This window comes from Ischnura elegans, chromosome 9, assembly GCF_921293095.1.
Source record: "Ischnura elegans chromosome 9, ioIscEleg1.1, whole genome shotgun sequence".
Taxonomy (NCBI): domain Eukaryota; kingdom Metazoa; phylum Arthropoda; class Insecta; order Odonata; family Coenagrionidae; genus Ischnura; species Ischnura elegans.
The window spans coordinates 53,977,326-53,990,924 of record NC_060254.1 but is presented as its reverse complement, the minus strand read 5'-3'; the positions used below and the strand labels follow the sequence as shown (position 1 = coordinate 53,990,924).

General features: G+C 40.3%; 1 protein-coding gene across 1 annotated transcript; it reads right to left on the bottom strand.

Annotated features, from left to right (window-relative positions):
• Nucleotides 1–4,368: 4,368 nt before the first annotated feature.
• LOC124165567 (transmembrane protease serine 11D-like) lies at nt 4,369–11,886 on the bottom strand. The gene is made up of 7 exons (XM_046543023.1): nt 11,666–11,886; nt 9,850–10,027; nt 8,319–8,420; nt 8,067–8,223; nt 6,205–6,333; nt 5,771–5,873; nt 4,369–4,581 (listed from the first exon to the last, which is right to left on the bottom strand). The coding sequence occupies exons 1-7, from the start codon at nt 11,841–11,843 to the stop codon at nt 4,505–4,507; spliced, it is 924 nt and encodes a 307-aa protein (XP_046398979.1). The 5' UTR covers nt 11,844–11,886; the 3' UTR covers nt 4,369–4,504.
• Between the last annotated feature and the right edge of the window lie 1,713 nt (nt 11,887–13,599).

Genomic DNA, 13,599 nt, shown 5'->3' with positions numbered 1-13,599 from the left:
ACGTTGTCTGATGCACGATCTTGATGTCATTAGGTTAATACGTAGGAGTTGACCAGCTTCCGAAGAGATGGTCACGTTAATGGACCTTGTCGACCACTGGCTACACAATGGGACGATTCATTACATCAGTCTACCGTAATGCTCCGTAGACCGTTTCTATAGCCGGCATAGCACACCTACAACACCTTTACTATGGCGCAAACGCTTATTGAGGTGGGTTGCGGTGTAGTATGTAAATGTAGAATGTGAGAGGTCGATATATTTATTAATTATGTCAATTGATATGGTCCATTCTACCTCTTTTTAACAAATTATGGACCCTTGCGATCACAGACATTGGTGAGTATTGTGAAAAGCTGTCTAATTACTTCTTTATGAACACCTCAGGGGTGCTACACTAAAACATTTGGTACTGGATACTAAAATGTATACACTGTTATACGTAGTTTGGGAAATACGAACTCAAGTCCAAAAAGAATTGGAAAAATGGTGGAACTACTCGCATCAATATTAATGCATTAGATTCCCCTATAGAGTGGTTTCCTATTATTTTTTTATTGCCTAATTCGAAAGATTATTACTCCTGGAGTGCGTATTTCACGCTTTTAGATTTTTCAATGACGATATCTATTTTTCGCGATTAAATGAAAAGTGAAAATTTTAAAGCCCGCGGAAACGCGACGGCTAAGTATGAATGCAGGGAAAAGCCCGTGTGACGTAATTCTGGTTCCGGTCACCTTGGTGCGAGGCTATGAGCACCACTACGATGCAGGCTGCTAGTAGGTAGCAGAGTACCCTCCTAGCAGGTAGCGCTTGGCTTAAATAAGCATTATCAATACCCTATCAAACGAAGGAAACTTTCCGACCATAGGCAATTTTAATAGGTGATTTTTAAGAGATGTTTCCCTGAGCTCTGTGCCTCATGCATGCATTGGTAATCTTAGACGATGTAAAACTCCTGACTACTCGTGTAGCATCTAGGTCCCTGTGACGTGACGTGGAGTGACATCCCATTGGCGCCAATCTGGCCTTTTTCAAATGAGGTTAAAATTGACCATTAACATTCGTCTAAACTGGGATTTGTAAAACCAAATAATTTGTATATTAAGAATACATTAATGGTGGGTAACGAATCGCAATCAATGCCTTTCGTTTTCTTTGATGAAGGAAACTACCTTAGTTTCCCGTCCCCCTGAGAGATGACTACAGCGATAGTTTTTCAGGGACCAATGATAAACTATTCGTGTTTAAGTTTCGACTGAACAAGTGCTGAACGCCAATAGTACGTGTTCCTTACCTCCAGAATTATAAGATATTATATACTTTGCACATGTTCTGTGTTGCGGGATATCCCTACATCTAATTTTTTCGGGCACCATAGACACTTTCCTTTCTTTTGGTATTCAAACTAGTCGTTTTGGAAGGGCCTTCGCGTTTCGATAACCCTTTGACCCTTAAAGCCGCACTGGTGGAAGTAATTCCCAATTACTCCCGATAGGGGCACCCATTTATGATAATTCGAAGGGTGGGAGCCTGAAGTAAGGTTGTCCAAATATGACTAATCATGAGAAGGCAATATTTAAGCGGTTTTGTTAAGCAACGTGAGCAAGGAATGTTAAACTCAGATAAAGTTGGTGGTCACGATTTAAAGAGGTGGAGCAGTTCAACTCTTTGGGCAGCTCACTACAGATAACGGAGATAGCAGCAAGGAGGGACGCAGTTAGGAATTAAGGCTAGGGGGGGGGGGTTTAGGAGCAACTAATACTTATGGGTGTGGGGGTATTGCATACCTACCAGGGTAAGCAGGAGTTGCGGGGGCCCTCCTCTAGAAAATTTGAAGAATAATGGTTCAAAATGGCGAGTTTTACAGCTTTCTGAGGGATATTTGATTAATCCTAACACTATTCTAAAGGTAATACTGATCAAAATAAGTAAAATGGATTAAACTTAAAAAATTCTCTGATTGTGAGCTCTGGGGGGGGGGGGGGGGGGGTTATCCCCCAAAACCCCCCCTCGCTGCGCCACTGGCAGCAAGGGTACCAAGAAGAGATTTGCGTTAGCCAAGGAGGTGTTCAGGAATAGGAAAGAGCTGATGATGAGTTGATCGTTATTTAAGAATGAAAAAAAGGCTAATGAAGAGTCTGATCTGGAATGTAGCCCATCATGGACATGGACGTAGACGAATAAAGACGAGTAGAGACTAGAATGCGTTTGAAATGTGGCTGTGGAGGGGAATGGAGAAGGTTAAGTGGACGGAGAGGAGGAGGAACGACGAAGTGATGGACGTGGTGGGTGAATAGTAAGGGCGGATTCAGCATTCATGACCTGGGTCCGTGGAGTATGGAATACCCCGAAGAGAGGGGCGATTTTACAGTAGGTAGTGCTATGCTGTACGATAAATCCAGCTCTAACTTCACTCGCGTTTGGGACTTGAAGACATACATGCTCATATGCACTCATAAACACATTTACATTTGCATACACTTAAATAAATAAAAGATTCTTTTACGTGGCAAGTATATATTCTCAGAGAAATCGGGACTTATAGCAAGTCCTAGTAATTGCGCAGTCCCCGACATCCCTGAATCGAATTTGAAACTTATCGAATTCGGAATGCGAAATTGAGCTGATTATAAATTCTTTTTTCAGGGCTCTACAAATCATAACTCTTTTTCTAATAATTTCTTTTTGGTCAAATCTGTCCAATTTGAGGAATCACTTCGTTTCTCTCCTCAAATTCTCCGACCGGATGTGTGGAACAGTTTTTAACTATGTCCCTTGCGCTATTCCTTTGTTTCGAAGTATAGACCACCTCTATTGTCCTACAATAATACCCATTCAATTTCCATCCACTTTCACATATTTTCCTCTCGTTCAGTGGTGAAAATTTTGTGGTTTTGGTCGTTTAAGTGTATTTTACGTTCGAGATTCATCAATTATGGCGAGGGGTAAGTCACTAACCCCTTTATTTCATTGAAATTGTAATGGGGAATGAGTCGTAGTGAGTAAAGTGGCAAAGATGGCGTCAGCGGGTCGTCCTCTACGAATACCATAGAGTATTTATGCCGAATACCATGCCAAAAACACCAGGTACTCTCATCCGTTGTTCGCACGTCGAATCGAAGGTTTCTGTCGCCAATGACGTCAAGTCAGTGTGAGCCCTAGCACACACTTTCTCATTCACTCCGCTACCGTTTTTAGAGGTGAATAGTGAAATAAGACGATCTACACCCACGAAGATGGTAGTAGATGGCGTCGAAATGTTGAAGATGGAGACGTTCACCACGTTGACGACCCGTGAAGAATATCTGCTCGTGCGTTAGGATAATCCAGCCGTTACACTGCATTAGCCAAGATTCGATAAAGCTGGCGGTAATTTTACGGGAATTGGCGTATTTTGTCGGTAATTATGATAATTTTGAGGTTAAACGATCCTGGATATCGTTGCGGTGCGGAATTCCATTAGATTCCATTCCGGTTAGATTCTCGGTAGCAATGAATGAAGCTCATTTATTAGAAAATGGAACTGAAATGCTGAAAACCGAGTCAGTCGATATTAAATTAGGTTTCCATATTAAATTGCCTTCTGAAACACATTATTTAACTCTCGACTTGGGAAAAAGGTAGATTGGGGTAAAACGGGTGTACAAACTGATGCGTGAGGAATGTAGAATTTAAAAAATCGGCCGAATGGGAAGAAAATTGAGAGATTGAGTGAAAGAACGTAGACGTTCCTATACAAATGGAAATAAAAACGGATTCTCTGAAAATTTATGTCTTGACCCCTATGTGAGCTGTTTTGATAACGGCATTATTCATATTGTTACTGTAAAAGGCTTTAAGCTGTATATTTGGAACTGCTTGAAATTCTTAATTGTGAAAATATTTGATGCAATAGCGATGCCATTTTCTCCTCCCACTCACTTCTCCTCACAGTCAATGCCCCCCCTTCTCACAACCTTCAGGCTTCCAGATAATCCCCTTAACCTTGGTTACTCATTCTACTGTATATGAACAACTTCACAATGAGACACCTTCTATTTCCCTGCCTTACCTCAACCCAACACCCCTTTTTTCTCTCTCCATTCCACCCGCAAACCTCTATGTATCCAACCAACACTAGGTATTATAAAAGTATACATATATTATCTAAAAGTGACACTGAATTGCCAAAACCCACGTTGGTCGATATTTAATTAAGTGCGAAGCTACTACAATGCTTCACAACGAAATTTAAAACTTCCATAAATTCACGCCTGAAACGAATTCGAATATTTGCAGTAGTTGCTCAAATGGAGATTGAACCATTAAATGTTATTATCATGAGGGTTTCTTTGATTTGGTCGTCATGGATTGAAAAACTACAAGTAGAATTTTCAAGATATTTTTATTGACTACTGAAATCTTTTACACTACATATTTTGTGATGAACCCACGTAATTGCTGCTGAAAGAGACCATTCGAGTAAGGTGGTTGTCCTGCGATGTGTTCCCTCGCGTTGGAATTAACGGGAGCAGTATTGGGCTCCCTTGGTGTGCTGCTTAATCCATGGAAGGAATGCATGCACGTTGGCGTAAAGACCTAAGGAGAAAGTCAACATCATTCGATATGAGAGAAGGTTCTATTAATAGTTAGGCCTGTTGAGTCTAAAGATTGATTTAGTGGGACTTTGAAACTTTCCCTGGATTTCCGTGGAATACAATAGAAACAGAATTAAATTTATTCCAAATTCTACTAAATTAGATTGTTTTGTTGGGTTGGAAATTGCAATTCAATAAAAGAATGCCTTGGGTGATGGTAGGAAACCTCAATCAACCGGATTCTTGCATTGAATTGCGATTCCTTTAAGGCTTCGCAAATTGGATTAGAACGAAAATTTCTTCCTCACTCAGGCATTCTCTCATTAGTTCAAAAACGCGGAAGTTCCTGCTAATTTTAAGTTCATTAGGACTTTTGCCTGGTTTATAATGGGACGTAAGACGTATGGGAGCCGCAATGTCATTAAATAATGGGCATAAGCAGTAATTTGTACGGCATACGAGAAATGCTAAAGTTCATCCTAGTGACTTTCATGTAGCCAATCAGATAGCGTCTTGAGCACGGCTAGTGCCATTTAAGTGTCTCGCCAGAGTGGAAGTAGGTTTTAGTTAATTCAGTTGAATACAGCCGGCTGTTTCCTTGAAATGAGAAGTGCGGGAAAGGCATGTCATACGTAACGTAATTAAACAGATATGGGAGTGAAAGTTATGTTTCGGCTTCACCGAGCTATGTAATAAATTTCATGTTAATGAATTTAGCAGTTTAATGTCAACTAGCGTCTAAGAACAAAAAAAACAGCAAAAGTCGTAGCAAGTAACACCGAAACAACTTGTGCTATGTCACTCAATGTGATTAAAAGCATTGAAAAATTCGGTGAAGATTTATAGAGAGCGTAAATAAATTGAAAGTCCCTTTAGAGTTTTGAAGAAAGAAAGCTTAGCAAGCTTCTGTATAATGCGAAAAAAATGGTATGAAAGCATCAGCACATTATGTTCTAATGTGCTACAATGTCTTGTACCAGAGGATGGCTCTGTGACTCGAAACGCGTCGCACTCATTCAATGCTTGTGGAAAAGTGCAAATTCATTTTTTTCAATGACCTATTTCTGTTCGCTCCTTCATTTTGAATTTTTGTCTGACGGGTTACCTCTGCCATTGGAGATAAGCAATCTCTCATGGTTTACGTCGTATTATAGACCAGTTGATCGTGCATGAGTGAGAGTGGTACTCACCGGCGTAGTCTGGGTCTGCACATCCCTTACCAGCGGAGACAACGCCAACCAACTCCCAAATTCCGTTCTTTCCTTGGTGTACCATGGGGCCACCGCTGTCGCCCTGTTTGTCAAGAGAATATCGAAAAGAAGATAATTGCTCAGTATCTGATTAGCTGGTGAATCTGGTAAAAGTTTTGATAAATTACATGCCTGAAAATACATTTCACATCATTTTTGCACTATAAGTTGAACTTTAAGTAGATACAGTTGTTATATGTCAAGACTAGACAATAGCTTTTAATATTTTTTTTATTTCTCTAAGGCTTTGGGGGGGGGGTGTATCCCCCCCTCTCATCTCCCCCATGGTTACGCCACTGGCGATACCGATAACTCTTTTCAAAGCTAATGTTTTCCCGGAAATTGTTAAAAACAGCTGGTTAATGGAAACTTGCCTGGCAGGAGTCTCTTCCTGGGGCGGCCGCGCAGATCTGGCTCTCATCAAGGCGTCCGTATTCCTGTTTGCATGTGTCGAAGGGAATGACCTTCACTTCTGTTTGCATCAGCTCAGATGGCGAGTCACCCTGTAGCAAAAAGAAAATTCTATGCGTTAAAACTCGAATACGTATCCCAAAAAATTGTATTCAGTGCAATTTATAACTATCTGTTTGAGGATCTAGCGATTTGATCGATGGATTATTCTTCCTCATAGGATAATCCTCCAAAGCTGTTAGAATAGCAATGGCTGATGCTTGGTTTCGCTGGTGGTAGGACCCGCCCGCCTTTGTGACGGTGCGGGATTTCTCGTCCCTTCCCTTCCTACCCTATCTTGTCCCAGGAGGCGTCGTCGGGCTCCTATCGCGGCGGCGCCTCCTTCCTTTCTCCTTCCTGTCCTCCCCCTTCTGGGTGCAGAGGTGAAAAGCTCGCGCTTACAGTCCCTGTCCCGGGAGTGTATCCTCGCGAGCCCTTCATAGGGTTTCGTTCCATTTATCTGTTTGTGGACGATTTCGCCAGGATAAGTACCCCCAAAATATTTTGCTCCTTTTAATTGCTGAAATTAGCTTATAGATTCATGAATGTAAAGTCATTATAGGCCAACTGAATGCGAATATTTTCCTCCGATTTCTTGTCGATGTAATGTGATACCGGAACGAGAATTACAAAGCACGTCCTAAAATTAAACGTTTGCAAAAGTGTCCCCATAAAAGGCGACAGGTTGTAGATGTCATTCTAAAACCCGAAAAAATTAATCATTTTACGTGTATTTTAAAATGTCTTATCAATTTCTACGTTCCTTCATAATCCTTCCATTTTTATATTTCCCATGATTTTCCATTCGGAAACATGCCTCCTGAAGATGCCGAAATGCATTGAAACGTGTTGACTTGCTAAATGAATTTCTACTTGGAAACAGTATTTTCAATTTATGCTTTGGAAATTTTAAGAATTTGGTATTTATATACACCAAGGATGGAATTCGCGATTTTTTAATTTTTAATTTTAATTTTTAATTTTAATTCAATTTTAATTTTTCGCGAAAATTTCATTTTCCCTACCCGGGATTTGAACTCGGATCTCTCGATTTCCGGTCAGGTATGCTACCAGTTACACCACTGAGACATCTTTTTCCACGACGAATCTCAGACTGGGTTAAACGAACAAGGAGTTGAAGTCTCATGTCCACGCTGTTACACAGGAAACGGAGGTCGTGCTTACTAAGCCACAGTCGGAGAGTAATCCCCTCTTAGTCGCTATTCCACGACGGACGTTTCCCAAAGCTCTGCATGACTTTATAAGTAGTCACGTGCATAGGTGCAAAGTCATGTACTCCAAACATGAAATTCGCCATGAAAATAACATTTGACGTAGCCGGGATCCGAACCCGGATCTCAAGATTTCCGGTTCGTTATGCTACGTGTTGCGCCCAGGGATGCCGACTTACAAAAAATATTGGTGGGGCCCAAACCGGGGATCTCTCCCCGGGAGATTTTATAAGTAGTGAGTTTTAAGTTTTTTAAGCATTTTAGAAGAGTCATGTGATCAAAATTAGAACCCTGATAACTCGAATCTCGATATCTGGACACTCCGGGGAAAATCGACAAGCCTGACACATATTTTTCACACCCTTAACGAATTTTTGAGTGGGCTCGGGCCCCCTCAGGCCCCATGGAGTCGGCGTAGCTGGTTGCACAATCTTTTTCGAAGGCGAATCTTAGACTGGGTTTACCGGTTTGTGTTTAATTTGTTTTTGAGCTGTAGGAGGGGACCTTCCATTTTCGAAACCAAAGTATTGCTGGGAAGCTGTTTACTCTCTCACCCCTGACTTGAGTGCTCCCCATCCAGTAATGGTGCAAGTCTCGCCGGTGTAGTCCTCTTGGGATGGCAGACACACACTGCAGACACGGTCGGTAAACTTAATCTTCTTGTTCAGTTTGACGAGGGCGATGTCGTTTGCCTTGGATACTGGGTCGTAGCTGAAACGTGGAATAGACACGTGAAATGCATGCTTGTTTAATTCAACCATCGAAATCCATTTCATCATTATTTACTACTGAATGTTGTTGCTTACTCTGCGTGGATTTGGATGGAGTCCACTCCGTACTTGGTTCCTACAGTGTCGTAAAACAGTTTGTGTGCCCCCAGGTGGATGTCCACCTTGGATCCCTCGTGTCTGCAATTGGTGAAACAAAGAAAATGAGCTGTGCGTAAGGGAGTTTTTCTAGGATGAAGGTATTTTCGTTTGGCTGGGAATTATTTTAGACTTGTATGGGGTAAAGTGGTGTGGGTCGTGGAAAATGAACGAGGCTCAGGATCACTAAACAATCCTCCGATTTTAGGACCGAATTATGTCGGGGCCTGCTTGGCCTGGGCGATATATCGATGTATTATCAAGAATCACAGAGATGATATAGAAATTTGAAAATTGTGATGCATCAATGTCCGATAATCGCGGTGATGCTCACAAGTTACTTTTTCATGTAAGTTACATTTAAAGATACTTATTTTTAAAAGATTCTAATTATAATTTTTAAGCTTGTATTTTATTGACTCTTATTAAGTGTTTCGTAATGATAAAAAGAGAATCGAAGAAAATGAAAGATACTCTCCTCCAGGCTTTACTTGGTGAAAAAATTTCATATTGAATTTGATGGTAATTAGTAAATTCCACAGATTTTTATTAAACTCCGACCGCGGTTTTAACAGCTGAGCGTTATAGTCAAGGTTCACAAACTTAAGGACTTCTTATAGTAATGAAATTAGCTTGGAATACAGAAAGAGTCGTATGAGAGAGAAAAAAAATTCAAGGAGTAAATCAGGAATTTTCAGGGAAAGTCAAGGAATTTGAATATGTGAATCTTAAAACGATCCTGAAGGAGTTCAGATTGGTATTTGGAGGAGCAGATCGACAGCTACGGTCATTTGCGCCGTGAGGGAAGATTATGGAATAAATAGTGGTGAGGAACTTGGCGAAGGCCTTAGCCAGCTCTTAACGGAAGGTGCCAAGGGGAGCACGGCTTAACATCCCATCCGACAGACGGAGTGTTGCAGTTGGAATGTCCTCCACACCAATATTCAAGCACGGATCGGGCAGACTGAAAGTTCTCTGCCACCGCCGGGATTTGAACCCGAGCCCATGTTGAGGTTGAAAGCCAGCACACTAATTACACTATATTACCCAGTTTTTTTTAACGAATTAGGCTGGGAGCCGCTGGAGACTCGGAGACTTAGATTGCTTGAACTATTGAGAATGGATATCTTTAAGAACGACACGGAGAACATAATATTAGAACCTTACTATATTTCCAGGTCTGATAGAAGCGATAAATTAAGAGAGATGATTTGCCGAACAGATAGATATGGGAATTCGTTTTTTCCCCTGAACCATAAAGAGCTTTAATAAATGCTAGTCCTAACTTCGTTAGAGCACTTCATTTTTATGTGTAAACGGCTGGTGTCCTAACACGCCACACGCCTTTTAGGCGGCTTGCGGGGTATGATGTAGATATAGATATATCCACCACAGCAACGTAAATATCCTGAGGCATAACGAGGGAAGTTTGTGCAGTAGCTGTGTGTGGGTATTGAGGGGGTGGACTGACCCGTGGAAGCAATGTGCGGCGGAGAGGACGTATTCGTCGTTGATGACAGATCCTCCGCACAGGAAGAAGGAACCGTCGTCATCGTCCGACCAAACCATCACCTTGGCCTGCCAGCACCAGTGGCCGGACTTGGCCGTTGTGCCACCCACTATGCGATCCACGTGTGTCCTTCCGCACTCTGCAAGCAAAAAAGAGGAGAAAATACGTCATTATCAGGCACGCAATCTGGTTTTCAATTTGAGGGGGGCTAAATGCTGGTTTATGGAATAAATTAGCAAGTTATTAACCGCAGGGAGCAGTGAGCGTGGGATCCCAATATTCATGCGTCAATGGAGGCATTAGTAGAAAAAAACTGATTGCAACTTTGACAAATTAACAGGGAAATTAGTGCACGGTTGGGTCGATATTGTATTTGCGTGGGAATTTCGGAACGCTATCTGTCTTAATCATTCGTTTAGTGCACTTTTCATCCGTGTTTTGTTGACCGCGAACAAGACATAGCGGGATAAAAAACAAAACAACATGAATGTTATTTAAAATCACCAACGTGGGTCCTGTGGGAGTAATCGAAGACGCGTCCCCCCAATATTTTGTATGGAGGATAAGTCCCTTTGAGAATTTAATGAGGTTATTACGAAATAGCCAAAAGTTCAACTGATGGGGTATGAAATCCGGTGTAAAATGTGGTAAAAATGCTATTCTATACCCCCCGGACCTCCCAAAAGCCCACCTCCCTCAAAGTTTTACTGCAATCGATGCCAATGTATGAAATGGAAAAATATATTCCGGAAAAGACATCGACGCTATAAATAATTTACCCAACTAAATTTCATACCTACCGTAAGAAATAGTTTGTCGTTTGTTCTGCAGGTTAATGATAGATGGCGTCTAGTTCGCGTCATTTTTTTTTCAATAAACCTATCGGAGCCATGAATTTAATTTTTTTGCATAGTGCTTTCTTAAAGTTTGCTATTTTTTCTAACAAACGGAATTTTATCTAATTCTAGCCAACCGTTCTCTTTGGTCGCCCTAAATGAACAAACTCTATGGTCGCATAAGGTAATTTGTTGAAATATTCACGCAAAGTTGAAGAAATGCGTATTTATAAACCAAAACAAGTTTTTGTGCTAATGATCGTGTATAAGCCCGGTGGTTAGATCACTGCATCAGCCTGCTCTGAAGACAATGAACAGCGCGCTCTTCGAAATGTTGACGACGAAGGAGTTTTTAACCCGAGCGTGAAGTCCGAGAAACATTCAATACTTCCATTCATGCATTCAGGGATAATTTATTACTCGCTTAAAAATTACCTTGTGGAAGTTTACAAAGTTTTTTTTCCTATTCTTTCATCATATTTTCGTAAACTTAACAACTTTCAGACCGCGAGCGCTAGATTATATTAATTTTGACTTGGTTAGATAAAAAGGTTCTTGGAGATCCGGAAACCCGTTTTGACTATCTCAACCATCTCAGGCCCAACCTTGCGGAAGTCTATTCTATCGTAAATGAAAAGAAAAACTTAGTTATAATGCACCAATTCATTATCAGGTGCAACGCAAATTTGTTATCAGTTTCGACGCAGCGGCGAAGCGTACCTGAAAATAAATTGGTGCGATATAACAGTTTTTCTTTTCATTTACGAAAGAACACGTTTTATCTTTTTCAAATTATTGTCAATGTAACAACTTCGAGCTATTAGATGTTAGCGATAAGATTATTTCCCTCTAAATTTAAGCAAACTTTTGTTTTCAAAAGGTGCCTTACAATAGTTTTGGCGGAAGTCGTGTGTTGCCCGTGGAGGAAAAAATATACTTACTGCAGGTAGCGGAGCCATGGGACACTGGCCTGGTTGGGAGGTCGAGGAGGTGTTCGATGTCCGAAGGGAAGATGAGTGCGGGTCTTCGGTCTTGGGTGCTTGGCCTGGCGGACCATACTGCGGCCCACGAGGCTGTGACTCCGAGGAGCAACAAAGAGACGATCACCTTAGAAGCCATCTCGAGATCACTGGGAGCTGTTGGGGCTAGGTGCTCTGTCGTTCGCATCCGACACCATTTATACCCTATCGAAGTTTGCAGTCTCACACCCCTTTGTTTATGCTCATCCACCTGTCTTCATAACGTTGGTTGGGTAATCGCTGGTAGAAAAATCGTAACGTATAGGCTGTCTCCACAATGGGAACTGGAGTAGAGGACTGGGTATCATTTCAAGTCTCCTTACGCATTCGTTTCTGGTTTAAAAATTACAGAATGGAAGATTTCCATATTTTTTAGGAACAATAGCATCTATAAGACGGGTGGATTACCCCGGAAATAAGGAAATAAAAAAAATATTTAGTACTTTAGTATGAATTAGTTTGATGAATCATGGCCGCAGATTGCGGTTATAATCAATCAAATACAATATCTTAAATAAGTATAACTGTATATATTTGTGTATAAAAATTAAATAAAATGTCAAATGAAGTTTTCCATGAACAAAATGAACAAAATGGATCGGTAAAATGACCGGAACTAATTCTTCTGCTTCCATGATAATTTAAGATATGGCGTACGTATCGCATCGGCACATGCGACACGATTTCGTAACTTTGTCACCGAAGTCACATATTTTGGTGTCTGAGATTATCTATGATGCAAATTCCATACGAATGGTACTATAAATTGGCATTTTGGATATATTCCTCCCAATAGGCTGCTTTTTTGAAGGTATTCGCATTAATTTATGAGTATTTGTTTAAAAGTTATAAAGTGGGAAATTTGCATGTAGTATGGTGACTTTATTCATGTCAAAAATTAAAAGCAATGGTGAATTCCTGTATAAAATATTGAATCATTCATTCGATTATTGATCGATATTCGATCATTATTTACCTCATCGTTTAGAGATACCCTATAAATACCCTTGTTGTGTACATTGCTAACTCATCTGAATTCTATATACTGTCAGGGATATTACAGATTTAGTTTAGTCTGACCCTAGAGCCGACGCATACCTCCCGCTCGACCCGCCTTATTTTTGGTGACGGATTACTCGTGCAAAACTTGTCTATGCTACCATCAATTTAAAATTTAGTTAAAAAAACAGAAAACAGACATTTTGAGAAAATCCTTCCTACATAGAGGAATAAAGGAGTGGAATGACCTACCTGAAGTGATTTTTAAGATCTTCCCTACAAATGTCAAAATTTTTAGGAAGAAGTGTGCATCACTTATTGATCAATTACATAGTGGTTTAAAAGGGAGAGTGTGAAGTTGGGTCTATGTTCATTTTTTAGTTGTATTATTTTGGAATTAATGTATTTAATGGAGTGTTTTAAATTTTTTTATTGGAACAATGTTAAATTCTTAGTTGTATGAGATTAGAATTAGTGTATTATTTTTACCATGGGTATCTATTCTGTTTCTATACTTTGTATCAGATAGATAGAAACTTGGTATGTACACAATTGTTATTCATGTACATCTAATGCTGCCACCAGGCAAAAGCTTACTTGCAGCAATGTATAATAATAAAAATAATCATCTCTCATCTGGAAATATTCAGGGCAGATGAAGTAGTGGTTAACGTTTTTCTTTGACTCAATTTTGAATTGTAACTATGTAATATATGTCATTTTATTTTTACCATCTCGATTACTTCAGTATTTTTTGGGATATAAATTTTTATACCTGAGAAAAAAATGCTAACAGAGATTTTTCTTATTAACTGTGAAATTTTCAAGATGATAGCGTTAAGTTGTATCGGAATAAT